Source organism: Thunnus thynnus, chromosome 11, assembly GCF_963924715.1.
Source record: "Thunnus thynnus chromosome 11, fThuThy2.1, whole genome shotgun sequence".
NCBI lineage: Eukaryota > Metazoa > Chordata > Actinopteri > Scombriformes > Scombridae > Thunnus > Thunnus thynnus.
This window is the reverse complement of record NC_089527.1, coordinates 17277536-17302871: the sequence shown is the minus strand read 5'-3', so window position 1 is coordinate 17302871 and position 25336 is coordinate 17277536. Positions and strand designations below refer to the sequence as shown.

The window sequence follows — 25336 nt, the reverse complement described above, 5'->3', positions numbered from 1 at the left end:
GCCTAATCCATTGTTTAAGAAGTAAGAACTTTCCACCCTTAATATCCACTATATGTAGAAAGAAATCGTTGGAGGTCAACCCGAGTATGTTTTGATACAAACAAACAGGACTACTGTTGGGATCTTTTCTCAAGTCGCCCGTACAAGCCTGGACAGTGGGAACAGAACACAATATAAGACCATAAAAAAGCTCAGTCTCTCTCAGGCATAAAGGACACTGCTTGTACCACTTGCCTTGTACAATAGTTGGTTTTCCACATCTGTGTCTCACTTAAATGTTCAAATGTTGTTATGGGTAAACATGTTTCTCCACAAACTGGAAAGCTGGACCTAAAATATCCCACTTCAAGCAGTGTCTTTAAGAATATTATCAATGTATTTTTCGCCACTGCCATCATTTCTCCATGAAAAGCAACTCAACAGTGTATTTGCCACAGTTAGAAGCTACTTGTTTGCTTTAAGTCCTAGAAGAGTTTCCACCTGTAGGAGCAACAATGTAGACAGGATGTGTGTTGTATTGTCGTATTGTTTTTTTTTCCTAACTTGTTTTTCATTATGCCACTGATTATTACATTTAATTGAACAGTTTTCACATTGTCCTTCACTGTACACTGTCATTTACTACTGAGGCATATTCACGGGCAATGATTGCTTCACATTCAGTTTTGGAGACCTCAGCTGCATTGACTGTGGCATAATGAAGTTGTGTTAGAAAAAAAAGACATCATGGGTATTTAAAATGATGAAATACACTTACACAAGTATTTTTGAGAACAAAAGGAGCCTCTGACTTCCAGTGATTTCTGTAAACCTCTGGTAGAACATTAACTACATACTTCTAACTGTGGCAAACAAACTGAGTTTTTTTTTTCATGGCTGTCTGAGCCAATACGGAAAAGAAAATCACACAGGCATTTTCATTCCCATGACTTTTCCACATCCACATTTTCTGTTTATGCATGCCGTGTGCACATATTTGAATTTGCGTAGAGGCTCCGATGGATGCCTGTTTGCATCCAATCTCTCTTTCCACTGCCTTTATCATCCCAGCGCAGCGACAGCGGCGAGACAAGATGGATTCTCCTCCCGCCACATCTGCTTCCTTAACGCTTTGCTTTCTGCAGCTGCTCCCTCTGACCCAAGGAACTCTCCTGACTCTGTTGTGAGTCACTCACCCCTCCAAGGATAAAATCCCTTTTTATTCCTATTTATTACATGTAGAGTAAAATATGATTTAGCAGAACACTCACATTGGCCTGCAGTGTAGCTGCAGGCCACCTCTAAATTGGTCAAAATTTATATTTCATGGAGGATTTATGGTCACAATCATGATCCATAATTTATGAGTGGTCCCCCCTCACCTATTTAACTTTGCTTGCCTGCATTGTGTATTTGACACAATGTAGCTGAGATGATGCTTCATTAAAGTGAATATACAAACATATCTAACACAGACCCTCCTGCAACAGCTCTTCCAGAGGTTTATTAGTTTAAGCTACAGCATTTTTGTAACAAATAAAGAAGATAAAGAACTCCTGTAATGATGCTTGTAGGCAAATTTTCTATCAGTGATTATGCAAATAACCACCCTTCAAGCACCTATCTCACCTTCTCTGTGCCTAAATTGGTTCGGATGATGGCATATTTTGGGAGATTTTTGGTCAGTGGCAGTTTGGTTCTGACCTCATTAGGGATCTTGTGCTGCCAGCCCACTCAGCTGTCTTCTGAGTTAGCTTGTACCCCCCTGTTTTGTGAAGGTCACGTCTGTCACGTAGACCACTGCTTATTCTTGAGGACCGCAGATTGACCGTGCAAAGACGACCGGCTTGATCCACATGTCTGGACACAGATGAAATAACTGATCACATAGCAGTTGTTTAGTTTCAGAACAAGCTCCAGATGTGATATACAGTAGAGATCTGATAGACGGTGTATGTCATGAGAGGTTAAATGAAATGGATGATTAAGATAACTAGCTAACATTTTGTGCATGAGATATGGCTTATTTTGTTCCAATTTATCACTGAAAGACAGACTCTTCTTTTCAAATCATCATCTGTTTGTTCTGCCGTATTCTGGGTGCTGTAATTAGCTGCCATTGTTCTTGGTGTTACTGTTCATTCCAGCCTTTTATTCCGTCCTTGCTTTCATTTTGCCTCCCACTTATATCTCACTCCCAGGCATCTTTGATGAGTGATTGTGTTTTCCACATGAGTAAATAACGCCTGCAGGGGATGGCAGATTGTTGCAACAGGCTCAGGTGGGAAAGGGATGAGCGGGCCAACAGGAAAAGCGACACAACAATAAAAGGAAGAAAGATTTTCATAAGACGAGAGGGTTTCTTTTATTGAAAGAGCTCATTTTTCATTTCCTGATCTCCAGAGTCCTTTGCAATGTGAACAGCATTATTACAGATTGACTTATGCCCAGATGATCTGTGTGACCTTCCTGCAGTAATCAGTGTAAGTCTATAGGCACTGTGTGTTAGCGAATCCCATCACTGAGTGAGTGACTGGCAAGTATAGCTCTTCATCCTTCTGGTGGCTTGATGGACCCAGCAGAGTCCCAGTGTATTGAGACAGTGTGTGGGCCACACAGTGTTTCAGCTGACAAATCTCTGAGGAGTTAATTGCTCATATGTGTATAATTTTTCCTCTGCAATGTGTTGAACCTTTTATGAACCTCAGGAAAATTCTTATCATGCCAGCTATGGCAATACAAAGATAATTGCATGGTTTCATTTTTCATATCTCCTAATGGATAGCAGTTCTTGTCCCTTGGAAGATTCTGTAAATCTCATGTGTCATTAATGCCACTCAGTAGAGTGGTTGCACATATGGAGGGTTGTTCCAGTCATTATAATTAATAAATCACTCATTCTCTCTAGTTTGCTGCTATATTTCACAGCAATGATACTGGTTCAACATTTGTTTTTGTTTTTTGCTGGAATTCCTTCCTAATCTGTTTGGCTCATCTGTTAAACATCTAAAGTCTGTCAATAAACGACCTGCAATAGAAAGTTATGATGACTGCTGCAACGCCCCCTGACAGAAGACATCACTGTACAGTTATATTAACAAAGGCTTTTAGCAGGCTGCAGCGTGCAGATAAAGAGACCATCATTCTTTTGTTATTCTGACATCTCTGCAGTCTTTTTTTGTGCTGCCATGAAAAAGGGAGGGTGCACTATTTCTCTTTGAATTCACAGAAAATGAAATTCCAGTGACAAATTACTGTAGACTGCACATAATGACCATTTTATTTTCTTTGTGCTCCCTAAAATGCATTTTCATTTCTACCTAAACGAGAAAGACGTAATGGTTCTCACAGTGTTCAAACTATAAAGATACATTTCAGATTATTCTGTGATCTTGGGTGACTTGCAACTGAACCTTAGATTAAACACATGCTTGTTTGTATGTCTCAAAATATGCTTTGCAGACACTCTCACCAGGTTGTTTACACACCCCATTTCTCAAGGTTTCCTGCATCAAACAAACAGGTATCTTATCTGGGCCAGACCGCAGCAATTATGTATGCATCTTTAATTTGATTTTTTTAGGCTTCTTCTGCTTACATAGCACAGAATCCATACATGACTACTGTCACGCAGGTTGAGAAATTTTATGGGGCAGAATTGCCACTGACCAGTAGAGACATAAACATTGAATTTGGACTTTTGTTTTGGACTTTGTATGTGTTTTTTGATCACTTTTTCCTTAATTTGATAATAGAGATGTGATAGGAAATGAGGGAGAGAGAGGACGGTCCCCAGCCGGACTCAAACCAGGGAGGTTGTGATGACATGGTCAACGTCTCAGACCCCTAAAAACGTTTCAGGCTCTGAAATATGGATATTTTCAAATGTATTGAAATCCTTTATATGTGCTCTGTATATTAATATGTTTCAAGTAGAATACAACACAACACTTTATTGAGTAAGTAATAAACTGTGAGATTAAACATAACACCTAAACACTCAGCATTGCTCAGGTTCCAAAATTATGGTTTCTTTTATACACTTGAGCACTTTGTTCCTAAGGCCAGAAATAAATGTTGCAAGAAAAGCATCTTTTTAATCTAAATTTAAATTTAAACAGTGTGCTGTTGAGGTTTTATATAGGTCTAGTGTTATTGCTCAGGGGAACACCAGTAGTCTTTGAAAATCATTACAGTGACCTTTCACAGTTACAAGATTATATTACACAAGGCAATATTGGAATTAACACCAACGTCGACATTATACAGCACCAGTCAAAGGTTTGGACACACTTTCCCATTTACTTGAATGAGAAAGTGTGTCCAAACCTTTGACTGGTACTGTAAACACACATAAGCAGTGAAAAACAGTTAAGTGCTCACAGTATACTCAGCACAAATATTGGCACAATGCTGTCAGTTCAGGATTGCTCTTCTGTTCACGAAAATTGCACATTGCACCCAGTTTCAAGAAAATGGAGCTCTAAATGTCTGCATGAGACAATGTTTTGATTTCTAAATACGAAGCTTGTTGTAGCTCCAACTTCAACAGTGTCAAACGGAAGTGGATTAGAGGCGGGATTGTTCTAAGTCCTCTCTTCAACACACAGCTGCTGCTGCATCTCAGTTGGACGCCAAGTGTGATTGACTTGAAGATACCGCTGGTGCTAATGTGTGTGAGACCATGTTAATTTGCAGTTCATTCCTACAGGGATTCCTAAGCCCTCCTCTGATAGATCTGTGAATCTGTCTGCCCGCTCGGAATGCAGCACTTTAATACCCGGCACGCCACAGAGAGGCTGCTGCATAACGAACCTGTCACTCACTCCCCAGAAAATGTTGGACCGTGTGTGTGTCTGTGTGTGTGTGCTGAAAGTTTAGGCAGTCTGTCTTCACTGTCTAGTTGGTTGAGTGAAGGCAGCCTCCTCTGCAAACATGTTGCTGTCCTGTGAAAACCCGGTATCTCTATGTTTTCAGAGTTCACACAAGCTCTTAATTTCATAAAAGCCCTCAGAACTTGATTGGATAATGACAAGTGCATAGTTATCAAGCTGATTTTCTTTGTTTATAAGAAGTAAACAAAATTTTTTTTCTTAAAAAATCAAATAAACTCAATACCAAATGACAGGATCTGGGACTTAATACCTCATTATGCAACTGGGTATTGGACTTCTTAACAAACCGCACGCAGTCTTTCAGACTCGGCAAGCCAAGCACGTATCATCCACTTTATCCCTAAGCACTGGTACTCCACAGGGATGTGTGCTTAGCCCACTACTTTACACCCTCTGTACACATGACTGCTCCCCCTCCTATCCTTCTGACTCCATCATTAAATTCGCAGATGATACCACAGTGCTCGGCCTCATCTCAAACAACGATGAGTCTGCATATAGGAGTGAAGTACAAAAGCTGGCAGTATGGTGTAACAGTCACAACCTGGCTCTGAACATCAAGGAAGTGATTGAAGACTTTTGCAGGTCAGGACAACACTACCACAGCCCATTCTAGCTCAGCTGTTGCACAAAGGCGGAGCAGCAAGTTCTTCAGGGAGTAATAAAGACTGCTGGAAAAATCATCAGGGCCCAGTTACCAGACATCACCACCATCTAGACTTCCTGCTGCCTACACTGATCTCGCAGCATCATCAGAGACCAATCACATCCAGCCCATCACTTGTTTGACCTCCTGCCCTCAGGAAGAAGATACAGGTCTATCTGAGCAAGGACTACCAGAATAGCAGTGAGGCTGCTAAACAAAACTCCCCAGCCCACACCCCTCCTGTACTGTCCCAATACCCAACTATTCATCTATTTATCTTATATTTTGCACTACGTGGCTCAGGGAGATGCTTTGCTGTTTCATTGTTTTATACAATGACAATAAAGATACTTGGACTTAAATTTTGGCTGAAAGTAATGCTCTAGTTTAGAAGATGTGCATAAATTACTCTTTTAAAGCTTGAGTTTTTGGAATTATGTGTACTTTTTTTACAGTATTTTTCCTTACTAGAATAAGCTCTGTTTTTCATAGGGCTCAATCACAAGGGTTTTCTTTACCATTCAATGCTTTGACAGGTCCTGAATTGATGTGTGAGAGGCAGCTTTGACACCTCTTCTAAAGTTCATGCCACACTTTGGTGTTGGGGCTCAGCTGGTTATCTCCCTGTGAGTGATTCTTTCAAGACAGCTGATGATGGACAATAACCTGCTTTTTGTTGCTCTCTGGTGTGTATTTGCATGTGTGTTTGTAGCTGCAGCAGTGGCGGGCCCAGCAGGAGGAGGTGGCGAAGCTGGAGGCAGCTATAGCTGCCAGACAACAAGAGGAAGAGGAGGCAAAGTTAAAGAGGGAGCAGGAGAAAGAAGCCACCATCAGGTTACAGCAGAAAGACAAAGTAAGGTCTTTCATCACACAGTAATGTGCCAGTTTCATCCTACAGCACTTGCCTTATGCATAAAGTCGCATACAGGTGTGCAAGAGTCCATTTCCTGGATTCTAAGATTTCTAAGTGTTATCAGGGAGAAATGGGTTACACACAAACTCTTGTCATAACATATGTTATGCACAATTATTGTGAAGTTGTATTTGTAGATATAATAGTGCATGTGTGCACACTATGAGTATCAATATCCAAAATAGGTTTATTACATTGGATAGATTAAAAGATCTCCATCAACAGGTACATAACAGCATATATTCTCTCTAAGCTTAATAGATACACAGGTAGCTCCGCAAAAGATAATATTTTCTATCCTGTTCTTACAATATCCATATGTTGTTAGCATAAATCACTCATGTTTTCGCAACAGTATAATTTTTTACCTTGCTATCATAGAGCTTATCCACTTCAGATCCACGCAGCCATCTCAGAAAGGAGAGAACTTGTTAATCAAGCACTGGACTGTCCTCAGCAGGAAACATCTGCTATTTTAACAGAAAATATATGCTTGGTTAATGGAAGGGCTTTGCTGATAAGACCATGTCAAAGACTTCATGATCAATAACCTGGTTCGAAAAAATCTATAGAGTTAGATGGATATTTGTGGTAGGAAAATTCTCAAAAGTTAAGAGAGTAGCTGAGCTGGATCTCAAGCACTCAGCACACAAATAGCAACAACTTCCTAGAAGAGACAGAACTTGTCAAAAGCACTAATTATGAGTGGCGTGTCAACTCCTGTTAAGACCTTTTCATGTGAGACTCCTCACGGAAAACAATCTGATCAAATGTCTACAAAACAAACAATGACTTAAAAGTTATTGGGGGGCATGAGAAATGCTTGTTAGCTGTTCCAAACCTGTGCACCCTTTTAAATAACTAGTTCACATAACATAAATTAAAAAATAGCATCAGAGGCTCCATAACCTTATTTCCGACACCACAGGGTTTTCAATATGCAGCAGCCATTCAATAAAAATACACAGGTTGCTTACCATTTGTGGCTACATTGTCTGAAGGATTTAACTGTGAGCACACACGGAGATCAAATTGAAAGCATATGTTGTTACAGTTATATGGATATTTTGATTATTCAATTTAGTTAAAGTCCTCACAGGTACAACATCAGAATATGCGTGTGTGTGTGTCTGACAACTCTCTCCTCAGGGGTCTGCAAGGAGAGCTTGGGAAACCTGAGACACTCTGATTAATGAGAGCATTTAGGCTGCATTGGATTCCATATAATTTAGCACAACAGTCTGCCAGACATTGAAATATCATCTCATTCTCTCTGTTTACACTTATCTGATTCCAACTTTGTCACAATCAATAGGACATGACGATCCTAAGAGTTCTGTGGGAGTCAGATTAGGGGGAGTGTGGCTACTGTTAACTTTTTGTCGTCATTCTTTCTAAAGTGATGTTCCCCTCCCCCCGCCCCCCAGGTCCGACAGTTTTATTTAAAGCAGCAGAAGAGAAGGGAGGTGTTGGAGCAGAGAGATCAGGAGAGACTCGCTAATCTAAGGAGCAACATGGAAGAACAGGCGAGGCGAGATAAAGAGAGGTGAGTGTTGCACTCTGGGACCTTGAGCTTTCATTCCTTAGTGCATCAAGGTTGCTAAAAAGGAATCCTAAAATACCTTGTTTGCACATTATCAGGTATGGTATTGACCACCTTGTTTATGGGCTTACAACCACTTACAATTACAGGTATATTAAAAATACATATTTATGTTTTTCTGTTGATATATCCAATATCAAACTTTATTCTTTGAATGTCACATAAATTCACTCATAGGTATGAAATGTTTACATGTCCAGATCAGTTTACCAGTCATAGGGAGTAGTATGTAGCCTGAGAAATATTTGTATAGAAACTAGGTTGAGAGTCTGAGGGAATAACCTTGATGTCACAGTGATGTCATCAGAGTTGTCTCAGCATGGGCTTGAAGACTACAAATTTATAACAGAAAGCCTGAGTCGCTAACTGGAGGTGTGGAGTTTAAAAGACACCAGGAAGAGAGGGCAAAAAAAAGCAAAAAGGTGCTTTCGGTTGCATTATGGGAAATGTAGGATCCAGAAGCTGTGTAGCTTGAGCTGTACTCTGAAATGAAAGTCAGGACATCTCAGCCTCTGCTGCTTCGATTCTGACCATTCTTTTTTAATCTGACTTCTCTTGAGTTCCTCAACTTTATGGAAGTGCAACACAAATTTTCTGGAATACCCCTTTAACTGAAATAGACGTACACAAGAGTAAGGGAGAGTGATGAAATACCGCATCTTGCCTCAAAATAGTTCCTGAATTGCATCAAACATCACAGACTGATGATGTAAAACAATGTATCTGAGGGTGAATTTTACCTTTCACCTTACATTGAAAGCACATTTGAAGGGGATCTTTTAACAGCCAGCATGAACAGGAGGAATGATTACAGTGAGGAAAACCTCTTTCAGTGTTCATATGGGCACCTGACTGTTGTTTTAAGACAGACTTGAAAAATTGTGAACCTACCCTTTAACATCTGTATTTTATGACTCCTGATTTACTCGACATGTGCACTTAAGAGCAACTTAACATCAGCTAGAAATCTTGTTTGTGCTGACTTCCATTTGTCTAACTTGCTGCAGTGATGTCAAAGTGTACTCCAGGGTGTGTTGGTACATTGTGACATCACTGTTGGGTGTGGTTTTAGGTGCAACAGAGACTGCACTCAATTTGCCCCTGTTGGCGTGCCACTTGTAAGGTGGCAGCGAGGGTAGGAAAACCTGGTTATTTGGAGTGCAGGCGGCATATAAAATGGCAGGTATAATGCTGAATCTATCAGTTGGTAACCACGCGGCAGCAGCAGATCGGGCTACTGTAGTAAACATTAATTTAATCTTTTCAGCTTTTAATTTAATTTAATTTAATTTGATTTGGATTCAAGCCATGTGAAATGCGTGTTCATTAGTCTACACATTTCATGATGCTGTTGATACATGTGGTATTTTGTTTACTTGCCACACAGAGCCTGCAAATTGCAATGAAGTGGAAACCACACCCAACTGACACAAACCAGCAGTGTGCAAGGCAGGCTTTGGAGGGCACCCCAAGCACTCAAACATCTCCTGTTTGGCATGGTTTAGCATAGCATTTCTCTGCGCTCTTCAGACCCTCACAGGGACTGGTGTTAATACCAGATAATGTTGTTGATTTCGGCTGTGAGAATGAACTCTGGCAGGAATGAGAATCATGAGGTCTGAGGAGATAAAAACACATGATGGGAGAGGGAGCTGCACACTGGCAGCTCCATAAAACCCTCCACAGCCCGGAGGCCTGCTGTGTCAGGAGCGATTGGTAATGTTGGTCGTGGCATCGGAAGAGGAAGAGAAAGGCTGTTTAGGTCTGATGTCCTCACCCTCTGTGCTCCCCTTAGGGTGCGGTTTCGGGCAGATTTGTTGCAGCGCCGCATAGAGGAGAGAGAGGCAAGAGAGGCTGAGCAGCTGAGAGAAGAAGAAGAGAGGCAGAATCGTCTGGACGCTCTCAGAAAGCAGGTGGATCATTATCTGCTCTTCACTCTTTTAACCACACTGATTTTCTCTGTCAGTTGAAATGACCCACAAGGGAAAACCTGGACTCATCCTTATCTGAGTTGAGGCATCACTGCCACCCTTTGGCAGCAAGTAAGAAAACAATTGTATGTTATCACAACATTACATGTTTTTCCCTATTATCTTAGGTTGGGGTAGTGGCAGAGGGAGACCCAGAGAGGATGATGGCAGATACAGAGGCTTGGAGGAGTCGACACTTGAATATAAAAGAGTTTGAGCTCCAAAAGCCCCTCTACAGTATAAACACATACACAGACACACAGGTGAGGCATGATAACATCTACCCTCCAAGCACCTTTAACTTTTGTTTGTGTGATTACAAAACCTCTGCAGCTGCATGGTCATTTACCCCAAACTCCTTATCTATGCTCTAGATATTTAGAGCCTACAAGGCCTCTTTCTCAAGATTCCTTGATTAAATCCAGTTGTTTATGTTTTGTTTTATCTTGAGCAAGAGCAGAAATTTGGTTTTTACTTTGGCAGGGACATTTGTTTGACATTTGTTGGACTGCCAAAATAATTGTGTATGTGTACTTGCACTCTATTACTCTTTTCCCTTACATAGGCACATGTGCGCACACACGGACACACATAAAGAGTCTGACTCTGTATTTGCTGCCTGAAACCAGACTTGGATCATGATTTTTTTCACTGTTACATGTTATTTTATTAATAGACTACTTAACTATAAACCTGAGACCAAGATTAATATTTAAAAATAACATATCATAGACTGTCACAGTAAATATTACAATACAATAAATGTATAGAAACCTGTAGGTAACATAGGTTTGGGTGACCAAACTCAAGAGTTTCATGACACAGTGATGCTCAAACCTCTCTTTAAATCATCTAGAACTTCTATTTGTATTATTTTTCATTCAACTCCTGCAGCTCACCTGTTTGTGTGTCTCTGTGACATCACAGCTCACGTGAGAGACTGCAGCTCACCTGTCTGTACGTCTCTGTGCTGCTCAGGCTGCTGCTGACAAGATTTTCATAATAAAATGATACCTGACAATCACAAACAAATCAGTTGGACATGCTGTGGCTAATTTAGCTTATGAATAATGTTCATGTCTTAATTACACACATGCAATAATAACTTTACTCTTGATCCACTCATGAAAAAGGGGAGAGATGGCGTTAAATAGTAAATATTTCTTCCAGTAATTTCAAAGATTAATGTTTGGATTGATAACAGAACATTCTTATTAACAAAGCTCAACTGTTACTGACACTTTGTTTCTTCTTTAAAAAGCACCAGATGTCTTAATTTCCTTTTGGTTGGAATTTTCACCAACAGTAATAAAGTTGTTTAATGAAACAGCATGTCTGAGCAACAGTCACAAATTAGCTCCTAACACCTAACGCCTGAAATTAAATATAATATCAAATGATCTTAGTTTTGTACAGCGAAGTCATTTTAAATTCTGTGACATTTGGAACATTTAAATTATAAATACTAAACACTTCAGATCTTCAGCCTCACTGACTCCACTACTGCTGCTGCTGCCGGGCTGCAGCTAGTCAACAATGCGTACAGCTTGAAGTTGAGGGTTGCCAGATCATTATGTCGAGTATGGTAAATGGACTGCATTTATATAGCGCCATTCTAGTCTTCCAACCATTCAAAGCGCTTTACACTACATGCCACATTCACCCACATATGCACATATTCATATGCTGATGGCAAAGGCTGCCATGCAAGGTGCCTGCTCATCAGGAGGAGTTTCTAATCATTCACACACACTCACACACTGATGGCACAGCCTTCTGGAGCAATTCGGGGTTCAGTGTCTTGCCCAAGGACACTTCGACATGCAGACTGCAGGAACTGGGGATCTAACCACTGATCTTCCAATTAGTGGATGATCGGCTCTATCTAATGAGCCACAGCCGCCCCCCATATCCACCATATCACTCTTTATCATAATAGCACACTTTTTTTGCAGAAAACACACAAACCTGGCAACTCTGCAGAGATCTTACCATTTACAATACGTGGAGTTAAAGCGGATTGTTTGAGATTGGTAAAAATATTGGAAGGGACAATCCAGCAACAACTTGATATTGGTAGGGACATGTCCTTACCATCCATACCCAAATCTATGCCCATGATTGTGGGTGAGAATGACCGGTGACCCGTGCAATGGTATAAATTATGCAAGCCAACTGGCTAGTCAAACAATGTTTGTCCTCATCATAGAGACCTTTACACAGCCTTGATCTATCTCAAGGCCACTTAGTCAATCAGTGTACTGAGAGTCTTGTGTGTGGGGGGGGGGGAAATGTTGTCATTGCTGTGGAGAACAGGTTAGTATTTGGTTATTGTATTACAGGCAATGACTAATGATTGTCAAACTGTGAAAATGTTCTTCCCCAAAACCAAACCATGAAGGATTAATGATTAATCTTGTTTCAAGTATGACCTGTAGTAAAACATAAAATCAAACAATTGTAACCTTTAGATGTGAGGCATAGTGTGAAACAGCAGGAAATGTATTATTTACTGCGGATGTTTTTTTAACATCTGTTTTCCAGATTGTGTCTGATCCAAGATTGCGGGTCGAGCAGGCTCTGCGGGAGGCTGGTCTGCAACACAGCCAGTATGCCAAAGAGGTTCTGTCTGTTATCAAGCCCCCCAAACCCCCTCGACGAGACACCAAATCCATACTCAAATTCTGACTGAGGTGTTGCTGGGGATCACACTGTCAAGTCCAAGTGAGCCTTGTTCTGGCATTGAGCATTATATGAATTATAAATAATACTTTTTTACTGAGCTGAATGTGTAACTGTCAGATTCACAGCTGGACAGTTACAACAGCGAGTCTGACTGACAAGGTACTTTTTCAGCTACAGTATTGACCACCAAATGACACAGTACGATCACTATTATTATTTTTTATTTTAGGTTTTATACTCTACAGCACTTCATGAGCAATAGGTATCGTACAGTGTCTCTGATTGATGATAAACATGTACCTCCAACAAATGAAAATGATCCCTCTTCACACTGATCAATATTTATTGACTTCTTATGTGAGGTTTACATTGCATAAACAAGCTTGTATGACAGAAACCACTAAATATAATGTACATCTCTGAGTATTTAATAACACATTCATCACTGAAATACATTGTGAGATGGTCCATTCCATCTTTATGTGTCATAAAGGAAAGGATTTGTATGTGCCTCTCATCTAACAACGGGAAAAACTAAAAGTCACTAAACAGATTGCAAACCTTCACTACTAGTGCACATTTCCTAACATGTTATGGAACTTGACTTTTATTCCAGTCATTCAAATGTTTAGTGGGTTTCTTAATCCTACAAACATCCCCTTAGGATGTTAGGAAATATTCTCTATATCTGTTAGCTTGATTATTATCTAGAAGTTCTGCACTTGGACAACAACAAAAACATAATCAATAGTTCCTCACTGTTGACAGACAAACTAAAGGTTGAAAAGTCAAATATTAAAATCAACATACAGAACACATTATTTAGAAAATTATTATTACCATACATAGGTTGCAAACTATTAAATAGTAAAATATACAATACATACTTACATATACATGTGCAACATACATAATATTTTAGTTTCATCAAAGAAATCATACAAATCTTAACTTTTTAAATAAGTGTCTAATGCACATATCAACATGTTAAGTACAGTATATACACATATCAGTCAAAGCTATATACACTCATTTGGGAGGTCTGGGGTTGCAATAATAGGTGTTGAGGTCTCAGACAATCTGTCCCAGGCGTTTCTTGATAAAGTAGGACACCAGGACCTGAGGTCTCTGCTGGTACTCCACCAGAACATCATGAGGAGATGTGATCTGGTCTCCATCAAAGCGGTTCAGCAATGCTACACAGATCACAGCCGCTGTGGGGTAAAAAAGAGAATAACAGTCATTTAGTATTGTGTTTGAAATGTCCTTGTTCTTCATGTTGAAAGTCATTGGATCAAAGTCAGGTGAGTCAGTAGAAGTGAGACACACACTATTTTCTACAACTTTCATCTTTAATGACTAATATATAAGTAACTAATAAAATGAAGTAGACATTTACTCTCCAAAATGTATCTTTAATCATAAATATGGACATCAATAGGTTGCAAAACCATTAATGAGCTGCAGCACTATACAGAATATTCTGCATGATATAACATAAAAAAAATACCTTTGAGGCCACACACACGGCACATAGCAGCAAAGACGGTGGACTCCATTTCAATATTCCTCACTCCAGCTTCATAAGCTTTCCTTAGATACTCCAGTTTTTCTTCATGAGAGAAGGAGCACAGAGCGCCATCAAGTCGGCCTTGACCTAGAGAGAGCACAGCACAGGATGTTTCACTAACTGACCAATGGATTGAACCTGTTGAAGTTCTTGCCAGTACTGTAGGTGTAACAAACAACCTGAGCATGAGATGCTGTTCATACCTTCATAGAAATCATGGGTGCACATGGTGTTTCCGATCACTGTTGGAAAGTTTTGCAGCTCGGAGGAGTACTGCAGAAGCTCTTTGGCTACCCCTTCGTCCAGCTCAGTGCTGCGGGTGATAACTTTACCCAGAACCACCTGTTCAAACTGGGGCTGGAAGGCATAGTCCACCGCTTTATCCGTGATCACCACCGTCCCTGGAGCCAGACCTGGAGGCCACGGCAGATAGAAATTTTAAAACTATTAGTGAGGATAGAGGAGTCATTCAAGGAAAGCACCATTTGGAGAAGTTTTCCATCACTTTCTTTTTTGTAATTTATTTTTTCATTGACAATCAGTATCAAGCAGACATTAACATGAGATGTATTCTAGATACTGTATGTTTACATCATATGCACAAATCTTAAAATAGTACTTTTCATAAGAAGAACACGCACAGAAAAAAAGACAGAAAAAACAGGGAGTGATTTCTTCTTTACAACATAATTATTGGTTTGTGAAAATATGGTTTTCCATCACTTTCAAAACAGGAAAAATGTTCTTACCAACTCCACCAGATGTTCCCAGGCGAAACAGGACCACATCACGGCATTGGGCATGGTGCAGCAGTTTGATGAGCTCATGCAGCATGATGGAGATTGAGGGAACACCCATACCATGCTGAGATGGAAACAAGATCAGGATACAAATTATTTTCAAACAAGAGGAAAGGACTAATCTTTACACCAGTAATGTAATATTTGAAGTACTTGTCATTGTTCTGTTCAAACTGGTTATGGAATACTTACACTTATAGAGAGCACTGGTCCCACTTTGTACATGCAGTAGCGATCAGTTCCCTCACAGATATCTCTGATTTCCTCTGGGTTTCCTGGCAGTTCCAGCTCCTGGTGGATGAACTGGGCAAAGGCCTTCATTCGATTCGCGCTGCCACCAACACACACAAACTACAGGAAACAAAGAGAAAGAAAGAGAATTATATTCTGGTTTCTAGCATTTGTATGAGTTATTGTGTTTCTTTAATCTGGTTTTATTTCACAAACCTTAATATCTCCAAACATTTCTGGGAGGTTGTGAGTCTTGGTGCTCAAGCTGAAGTGGTAGAGAATATCTTCCTCCATGGTATCCAAGTAGGGATTTTTCACTTGGACTGGTTGTCTAAGAGCAATTTAGTGCAGCATATTAAAACATGGACTGAAGGCTAAAGTGAGCCCTAAATGTGTACTAAGTATATGCTCTGAATGAACTATCAAGCACAATGATGATAATTATGTTGAAGAAAAAGGCTTTTTTGAAGAGAAAGGTTCCAAAATACTTACTTGATATAATCTTTGTGATCATTCCCCATACAGTTCAGTAGAATTGGTGCCATGTTTGCAGGAGACAAAGTTAAATCAAGTTGTAAAGTCTGTTCTTCTGTAAATTCTTCAAATTCTAAATGCAGCTGTTTTTCGAATAAGAGTTATGTCTCGCCGCAGAGCTGATATAGTGGTGACCTCTGACCTTGCCACTGATTGGTCCAAGAAAGAGGAGTCTTCGCTCTCACAAAAACATCCCCCAGCCTAAATAAACAGAGCAAGATCAATCAAATAGGAAATGATTGTCCCAATTCCACAGCGTCTGTAAACATTCATAAAGCAGACCATACCGGCGGCAACCAATAGAACTGATATGACGTAAACTGCTGTTTATGAGTTAACCTTTCCATAACATGAGCTGCTGTGTCTACCTAACGTTATGAAATACAGCATTTCCAAAGAACAGAAATTACCTCTAACGCTGGCATGTTAAAACAGAGCCAACATAATACACAACCAACAGAAATGCGCATCAGTGTACAAGAGTCCTGCAAAAATCAACTAAATCAAATTATGCATTTTATCATTTGCCTAAAGAGCAATATTACGTTTCTATTGTGTCCCAGAAAATGGGGCAACATTTGCGTATTTGCTTACTACATTATGTAATAAATTATTTACATTCAAATTTCAGTCTGTGAGAGCAAATACCAATTTTGGTATAAAGTCGAAAGTAAAAAAGATTAACGATAAGATAAATGTTGAATCACTTTGAATTTATTTGAATTATCAAACATTCCTTACAATAAACTGCCTTTTACAGAGTTACAGACACAGCAAAAAACTTAACACAGGACTCAACTTGTGTCTTCCTTATTTAAGAAATACAGTTAACGTGGCACCGCTAACAGACACAATAAATATAAAAGGTCCTAACTTTAATTCAGTGAAACAGTTTCACACTTGAGGAACACATCTGAAATGACAACACAAGTGAAACTCAGTAACATTTGATGTGGCTCAGCATGACTGGATACAAGTTAATTGTTGTCAGAAAAGAGGATGACAGCTAATCCTGTTGGAAACATTTAAAATGGTGCATCCTTGTCCCAATCACTGGCAGTCTTCTAATCTGTTGACATAGAAAACACATTCACCTCATCACTATCACAACATTCATTAATAATATATAATGATATATAATACATAATAATGCAATATTTTTCATCCCTACATGGCATTGTCAAGAAGCATCATACATTTTTAATGGCTGAAACCTTTCATTTCATAATGGACTTTCATTTATTAAGTCACATAAAATCCACACACTGCTCACCAGCTTAGCTTCATTCCCTTTTATTATACTAGACATGGATTTTGAAAGCATAATGAAAAAGCAGTAAAAGAAATGATTTATCTAATTACCTAGTAGTAACTCAAAGTGCATTCAGAAACAGTGTGCCACTTACTTGACACAAAAGTGTCGACTGTTGGTTTGTTGTCATCTGCGTAACCAAAACTCAACAGCTTCGACATGTCGACGGGAGCTGGTTTCTTGTCAAATACTCTGCGCACAAATGTAACAGAAACACAGTTTTGGGGATCAAACAATGCTGCTTTTGTAGTTACAAATGTTATATAATGTTTTGTCATCACCATGTATTGCCTTTCAGATTAACTCAGAGAGAGACTCACTTTAAACACTGAATATGAGCCCAACACTGTATACTGAGACAAAATCTGGCAACTCATCATCAAACGATTCTACCAACGAAGAGCACAGGGACATCAACTGTTCTTTACATTTGTCAGTTTTGTCCTCATCTTGTAACGAAGCACCACCTCTGCCTACAATAATTGTTTTTCTTTAAACAAAGCAATAATTATTTTTTTACTCAGTAAGTCACTCTTGTTTCGGGACATTTCTAGACTCTGTTCTATTAGCTCTCAAGTTAATATCTTCCAGCAAGACTATAACTGTAAACGAGATAATTTGTTCCGGAAACAGGTGAAATCATTTCACCCCATCTGCCCTTTGTTTTGCTTGTTTTAACAAATATGACTTTAGGACTTAAATAACTTTTCTGCAGTGGATCCTTTGTGTACTCACAATATCATAACATCCGTGTCATAACCATACACGCTGTATGATCATAGTCTTTATGTTCTTGTCTCTGCAGTGTTGTATAAGAGATTATTTTCGGTTCTTGACAAGTCATTGACATTTTCCCAAAGCTACAGGGAACACACAGCACTGATACCGACAAGCTGTGAGCCAAAGCAAACAGTCAGGTGAACATCCAGAGACCATTACTCTGTGTGCTGTTTCCTTTGACCTGACTGCAGCCTGCCCATGAGCATTTCTGCTAAGTCACCACAACATGGAGACTAGAATGTACTAAAACTTCCCACTGAAATACACTAATGTTGAAATGTTGTTTCAGACTTGCTATTACTGAAATATTAATGAAATTATATAATGTTGAAACCCAAACAATCTGACAAAACACCTGTAGACTATGAAATTGCTCATAGTCAACATGCCAAACATCACATAAATAGGCCACTTAAGTACCGTTTTAATAACATTTATATGCATATTTAACTAAATTGCACATGAAAACTTACAATAATTATAGTTTAGGTTAAGTATGTTTTGTATTGATACAACTGCTTTACAGTAATGACTCCTAAAAGCATGTTTTCCTTTCATTCACTTACTTTCAATTAAAAATGGCTGATATAGGCCGATTGAATAAGATCATTAAGATCATTAGTCTGTGAATACATTCTATTTTATGCTCTCTTTTGCTGAGAGTTGTAAAAGGTGGCGTTCTGAGACACCAGCCACCATCACTGAACATGATACAAAACAACAGCGCCATCTTGTGTAAACAGCAACTTACATCCTCTTGAATTTGCTGGTCTCATGATGACTGGGTGACTGCAAATTCTCCATCTGGTTGTTATGAACATTGTTGTTCTGCAGAACACAAAGTTACAGTGTGTGGTGGTCATTTTGTGAATATTAATAAAAACCAGGGTAATATAATCATAATCTCTTTTTTCATAGAATATGGCAGTATCCTATTACTTTTACAGTTAATCATTGAGAAACATGGACCTTAAGCACAAAGTAGGTTTGCCAGAACAAGTAACAAATGAATGAAGTGTGTAACACTGCAGTTTCACTAACAACCTTTTTCTTAAAAAAAAGGGTCAGAACAGTTTAAAGCAGCACAGAATATACAATAAATTGATACTATGATGGCTCATGTGGCTAAATTACTTTCTAAATGTCCTGGCAATTCTCTGTTTACCTTCTCTTCGCCATTGCTGCTATCATCCCTCTCCCAAGCTGACATATTGTCAGTCCCAAAAGGTGGTTCCATGTGCTGAAAAGCTCCAGGGCTTTTCTTCTTTTCGATGGTAATTAGGCTGATGGAAAAACACAATATAGAGATATGAAATGTATCCGTCACCTACTGATAGCTGGAATACATAATGAAGAAAATGAAGAGAAATCTTTCTGTTATAATAGCGGGTTATTACTGTTTATTTTTTCTATTTATTTCACAGGACTTTGAAAGCTTGTTACAGGTGCTTCAATTTCAAGTCTGTCATAAAACAACAGTCAGGTGACCATATGAACACTGAAAGAGGTTTTCCTCGCTGTAATCATTCCTCCTGTTCATACTGGCTGTTAAAAGATCCCCTTCAAATGCGCTTTCAATGTAAGTGATGGGGGCCAAAATCCACAGTGTGTCAACAGTCATTTTGTGCAAAAATGCATTTAAAAGATTATCTGAAGCTTATATGATGTTTCAGCAGTCTGACCTAGTCATATGAAGTGGATATCTGCCACATTTACAGTCTTTTTTAGCATAAATACCCCTCTTTGTGTTTCCTTGGACAGTGTTTCCCTGTTGAGCTGCAGTGGAAGTATTAAAGAGGGACTTTGGCACTAAAAAGACTGCAACGTTTAAAGATATATACTTGATTTGAAGCTTCATATTAGCTTCAGGTAAACTTTTTAAGTACATTTTTGCACAGCTGGAGGACTGTGGATTTTATCCCCCATCACTTCAATTGTAAGTGCATTATGAAGGAATCTTCTAATGGTCTGTATGAACAGGGGCAATGATTATGGCAACAAAAACCTGTTTCAATGTTCATTTGGGCAACTAACTGTTTTTAAAACAGACTTGAAAAATTGTGAACTTGTCCTTTCAAGTAGCAGTACTGGCAGTGGTAGAATATTAGCAGTACAAGGAGCAAGTAATAATACTTGCAGCAGCAGATGTTAGTAATAGAGGTGGAAGTATTTTAATCATAAACTGTGGCAACTACTCAGTGTATATCCTAATAATATGTCAAATGTTACAAGTACCTGGGTCCGCTGTCGTCTTCTGATGAGGTGCAGAACCAGTTTGGAGGTTTGTAGGAAATAGGTTGAGAAGTAAATGACTCCTCATGCCACAGGAGTCCTGTTCAACAAGGATGAATAAAAAAGACAAAAATAAATGTAGGCAAAAGGCATAATCAAGCCAGATGGATATGTGTAGGCACAAGGCAAACAGGATGGCTCTACCCTTGTGTCCTCCTTGTTTTGCAAGCTTGACATAGTCAGAATCACTGTCTAGGACTCCTCCTCTCCTCCCACGGGCCTTCTCCTCACAAACAGAGCTGACAGTTGGGGAAAGTCCTGGGATCTGGGAGATCTGGCCATTTATGCCATGGTACCCTGTTTTCATACCTGTAATGTTAAAACACACACACACACACACACACACACACACACACACACACACACACACAAGGTGAAGAAAGAAAAATATGCAATTTGTAATTATTGCTTTATATGAAAAACACCTGTAACGTAATATTTTGACCAATGTAGGGGTCAAAGTAGCAGCATCTTCCCAGCAGAGGAGTCTCCCTGAAGACTACACAGGCTATAACGTGAAAGAACCAACTAAACTAAGTTAATATGAACGGTTGTACTTGCCAGACTTTGTCGGTTGGAGATCGTTACTCATGAGAACTGGAGAAGGTCTAGTGGAAATGGAAACAAAACCCAGCACAATGTCAAATTCTCTGGCATTACCTTGTACGAGCGAGCATCGCCATTAGCTGTTAGGTTAACTGTTACTTCATGAACGTTGACATTAACGGTAACTTAGCTTAGCTAGCTGGCTGCCGTCAATTTGTCTAGCAAGCCTCAAGTTTAGCTCAACGAGTGGTTAGATGACGGCGCTAATTAGTCTCAGGAAAAACTTTAAAACGCAGCAATTACACAAAAGTTGTTATTTAACTACATTAAATAGTCTCTTACTTACTCTGAATACATTTTGGACGCGGAGAAAAACTGTTGTCTGCAAAGCGTTGACTGTTTGGAACTTGGGTCCACGTTGCCATGGAAACGGACTTTACAGTCTGGAGAGTGGTTGATGTTCTCTTACAATATGGAAAATACTGTCTGATTAACTGCCAGGTGCCCGTTGAAACTGTAAAACGCGTCCTCAAAGATAGCTCAGGTTAAAAGTTTGATTTATGGTAGTTCGCTCGACACTTTTGATAAGTGCCGCTCGACAAAACTGATGTACTATCGACAGAAAAAAAAAGTTCAGCTCGACACTTTCAAGTAGCGCAACTGGAGAATTTTGTTATGTCGCGGACACCGTCATATTTTGTCGCGCAGTGTAATTGGGTAGTGTTGCTAACGTCGCCATGTAGGTTGTAGTTTTCGCTGAACTTCCTTATTGATATTTTGGTCTGTAGCCTTAGATAACCTGTAACGTCCATGTTTAATTAGTCCCTAAACTAGTTTAGTATGTAACTAAACAAACCGACTGGATGATAGCGCCTGGTTACCATGGAGACGACTGAAATCTTATTAATTATTAATTTGAATTAAAAACGTCGTGCGACTGTTTAATTTCTGTCGATAGACACTTATCAAAAGTGTCAAGCGACCTACCATAAATCAGCTTTAAGTGTGTGGTGGTGTGTAAAATGTATTTTTATTTTAATGTTATGATCATAATGGGTACGTTTTTTATTCACAAATGTCGTTTTTCAAAGAAATTACCATTATTTTCTCAATGATTTCGAAACAAAAAGAACATATTATGTAGGGTGAATTAGAGTAATGTGGAACAGTTTTTGCAATTGGCACTTCAGCAATATATTTCCATATGAAGCCAATAATTTTATCCCCGCCCAATACCATTCTGAAATCCCTAGGGTGTTTTCCAATCATATCATATAAGAGAAAGAAGATATCACATTTGGAGAAGGAATGGCAAATATAAAAGTGTTTCTTGTGCAAAATTGTCCCAGGTTATGAGCCTTTTCTAAAGTGGGACAGTTCAGGCTAAAAAGTGGGACACTCATTGTGAGGCTGAAAAATCTATGCTGAAAGGTCTAAATCACCTTAATTCATACAATGAATGTACAGTAACAATAATCCCTAACATTAAATTACTTAGACTAATCAATTATGGTTATATCTCTAGTCTATATTCTATTTTTAGTTATCCTATTTATTTTTTATATTTGAGTTAAGTCTATTTAGCTATTGTATATAATTTAGCCTTTAATTGTCTATGTTTCTTTTACCTACCTCATTGTTTTTATATTTTAATCTATATCGAGTGGCTGCTGTAACACTTTAATTTCCCTTTGGGATTATTAAAGTACTCTATCTATCTATCTATCTATCTATCTATCTATCTATCTATCTATCTATCTATCTATCTATCTATCTATCTATCTATCCATCCATCCATCCATCCATCCACCTAAATTCTTGAAATGTTACTGACATTTCAAGATTGCCCGGCCCCAATCTATGGCATCACATGTGCGATTTCAATAACATGACACCCCAGCAGTCCTATTCATTAGCATTTCTTAGAAGAGGAGATAGATGCATTTGAGCTTAGGTGTCCCACATTACATTAATTCAACCTACAATCAATTGTTATAATCATATTTTAAACATATAGAATTGCCTTTATTTATTTTTGATTGTAATTTGGACTATTTTATTGTAATTTGGACTATGATTAAATGGAATGTCTTATGATAAATAAAGTTTCAATTAAAAAAAACAAAAACAAAACCGTGTGGTGTGTGAAGTGTCCCAGTATGCAAGGTGGAAAAGTTTTTAAATTATTCTAGACTACCAGATTTTATTCTCAGACACCTTACTAACATTTTCACATCATTCATCTTTATGCTTTTTAATAAAAAAATCCTGTTTCAAACATGGAAAAAGAATGAGAAACTCTATTACAGGAAACATTTTAATGCTATCTCTGCATTACCGTTTTTATGTGCACATATGATGTGCTGTGTTGTATTTACATTGAAGTGTTGAAATGCTGACAAAGTTCTGCAAGGTGTTGACAGTGTTGAGTAATGGTTAAAATATCATTGTTGCATTAAACACTCAGAAAAGATGAATATTGAGGTCTTCGTGGAAGAAAGGGTTATTACTGTGAAATTAGACTTTTCCCTTTTAATGTGAGTACTGTAGCCCTTTATCGCTATTTGAAAAGATATTCAGTGGTTTTATTACAGATGAATCTTTTTTTATTTTTATTTTTATAACAGTAGCCTATATTCTCCATTAGTATTTTGACAGTGACTTACTGCTTAATGGTTTGGCTCTATTATCATATGAGCTGTCTGAATATTGGTCTATCTTTTAACCTTTTTTTCACTCATACTGAATGAGCTTTCCAGGCACAATAGTCTGCAGTTACAATGAATAAAGTAATGACTCAAACGTTTTAGAAATAATTATATGCAATAGCTAATATAAGTCTGCAAGTGAAAGGGAAGTAAAACGATCTCTTTATGTATTCTAAGTAGACATTTCTCATAGGACAATATTTTGCAGGCACATTTTGAAATGATGTCATTTTTCAGTTTGTTGATCATGTTTGATATTGAACATAATTTTTGTTGTCTGAAACATGCCCAAATAGTTGAAGCCTTCACACCTGTAATGTTGAGTCTGGAGAATACGTAGAGCAAATTAAATAGCAATGGTCCTTTAATTACTCGTCAAGCAACCCAGAGAGAATAAGTCTGTGACAGGAAATGTACGCTTTTGCTTCAGCATAAAAGCATGGTGTATGACTGGAGAACATTATTTTATTTCACTACCTTTATTTTACACTGTAATATAACTACTCTGCGGATTCAGATTGTTCATACAAAACATGCAATTATCTTATAACATATGATGTATTGTGATAGTCGCTCAAACACTCAGTGAAGAAACAATAAACAAAACACAATTTTGAGTGGACAGGTACTTTAAGTAAAAGTATGTAAGCATTATTAAAGAAATACACTTACCTAAAGTATCAAAAATAAAGGTACTCAATTCAGAAAAATAATAGCCCTTGTGAGTATTAGCATATTGTTGAATTATTATTACTGATGGTTTCATGTACAAGTTGCATTTTACTGTTGTAGTTGGTTGAGTTATATTTGAGTGGCTGTAAATAAATGTAGCAAAATGTACAATATTTCCCTCCGAAATGTTTATTTATTGTATTTAATCTTTATTTATACAGGGTAGGTTGGCTTAGCATATGCTCTTTTAACAATCATCAACAATGCCCTGTTTACAGTAAAATGAAATCACAAGGAAAGTAACAAAAATGGAAAAACACATTAATAAAACAGAAATTAGACAATATACAATGTGCAGGCTCAGTGACAGCAGCTACAAGCAGGCAGAGAAAGATTACTGAGAAGGTTCTTGAAGTAACATGGAGGAAATTATAAGAAAGTACATATGATTTTTAGGTGAGATTGCAGATTACGCCATGACATTGCTACACTAACAGCAAAGGCAGTCTTTCCTAGATCACTTCTGGTCCAGGGTTTCTGAAGCATCAAATGTAGTTGAGTAGACGTAAAAAAGAAAGAAGCATAAAATGGAAATTCTTAAAGCAAAAGTACCTCTAATTTATTCATAACTACAGTATTGTTTTAGTTACATTCCACCACTGTTTAGTTGAAGATTCAAGATTAAAGAGGTTTTATTGTCACATGCACAGCAACATAGCAGATGGCAACACTGAGGACGGTGAAATTTGACTTCTTTGAGCTCTAGTTCCAATTACACTACATAATAAAATGAGACAGAAAAGGAAGATAAGAGAGAGATGAATTAAAAATATATACAAATATAAATAATACTGCACATTGGTACGCAGGTGTAGTGTTTCACATAAGTGATATATAGATAAATAAGTGTACTGCACATAAGTGATGGGTGATAAATACTTCTGAGAGAGAGAGAGAGAGAGAGAGAGACAGAGAGAGAGAGAGAGAGAGAGAGAGAGAGAGAGAGAGAGAGAGAAATTACAATGTAAAACATTCAATAAAATAAGGAACATTTACTTTAACAAGTTCATGACCTCTCAAAATTAAAAATACTCCTGGAAGAAGGAGACAGGGCATATCTTGCTGCCAAATATGTACCAACATGCCACAACCTGAGGGACAATGAATGACTTAGACACACACACACAATACACATAATAC

General features: G+C 38.3%; 3 protein-coding genes across 4 annotated transcripts in view; 1 reads left to right on the top strand and 2 right to left on the bottom strand.

Annotated features, from left to right (window-relative positions):
• The window catches only part of LOC137192615 (coiled-coil domain-containing protein 148-like), a 29024-nt gene extending 16293 nt beyond the window's left edge, over positions 1 to 12731 (top strand). For both annotated transcript variants that reach the window (XM_067603445.1, XM_067603446.1), the window contains 5 exons: positions 6233 to 6373; positions 7861 to 7979; positions 9832 to 9949; positions 10135 to 10269; positions 12551 to 12731. In XM_067603445.1, coding sequence (XP_067459546.1) covers positions 6233 to 6373; positions 7861 to 7979; positions 9832 to 9949; positions 10135 to 10269; positions 12551 to 12694 — 657 coding nt within the window. In that variant the 3' untranslated portion in view covers positions 12695 to 12731. The remainder of the gene's footprint in view (positions 1 to 6232; positions 6374 to 7860; positions 7980 to 9831; positions 9950 to 10134; positions 10270 to 12550) is intronic.
• A 164-nt stretch (positions 12732 to 12895) lies between these two features.
• On the bottom strand, positions 12896 to 15929 carry upp2 (uridine phosphorylase 2). Its single transcript, XM_067603447.1, has 7 exons — positions 15785 to 15929; positions 15509 to 15623; positions 15254 to 15412; positions 15011 to 15125; positions 14465 to 14674; positions 14202 to 14348; positions 12896 to 13905 (listed from the first exon to the last, which is right to left on the bottom strand). Exons 1-7 carry the CDS (start codon positions 15835 to 15837, stop codon positions 13763 to 13765), a joined length of 942 nt encoding a protein of 313 aa, XP_067459548.1. The 5' UTR covers positions 15838 to 15929; the 3' UTR covers positions 12896 to 13762.
• Positions 15930 to 16524: 595 nt separating this feature from the next.
• LOC137192617 (uncharacterized protein C7orf57 homolog) lies at positions 16525 to 21422 on the bottom strand. Its single transcript, XM_067603449.1, has 8 exons — positions 21103 to 21422; positions 20772 to 20818; positions 20355 to 20519; positions 20154 to 20250; positions 19084 to 19201; positions 18670 to 18746; positions 17233 to 17330; positions 16525 to 16895 (listed from the first exon to the last, which is right to left on the bottom strand). The coding sequence occupies exons 1-8, from the start codon at positions 21111 to 21113 to the stop codon at positions 16891 to 16893; spliced, it is 618 nt and encodes a 205-aa protein (XP_067459550.1). The 5' UTR covers positions 21114 to 21422; the 3' UTR covers positions 16525 to 16890.
• Positions 21423 to 25336: the final 3914 nt, after the last annotated feature.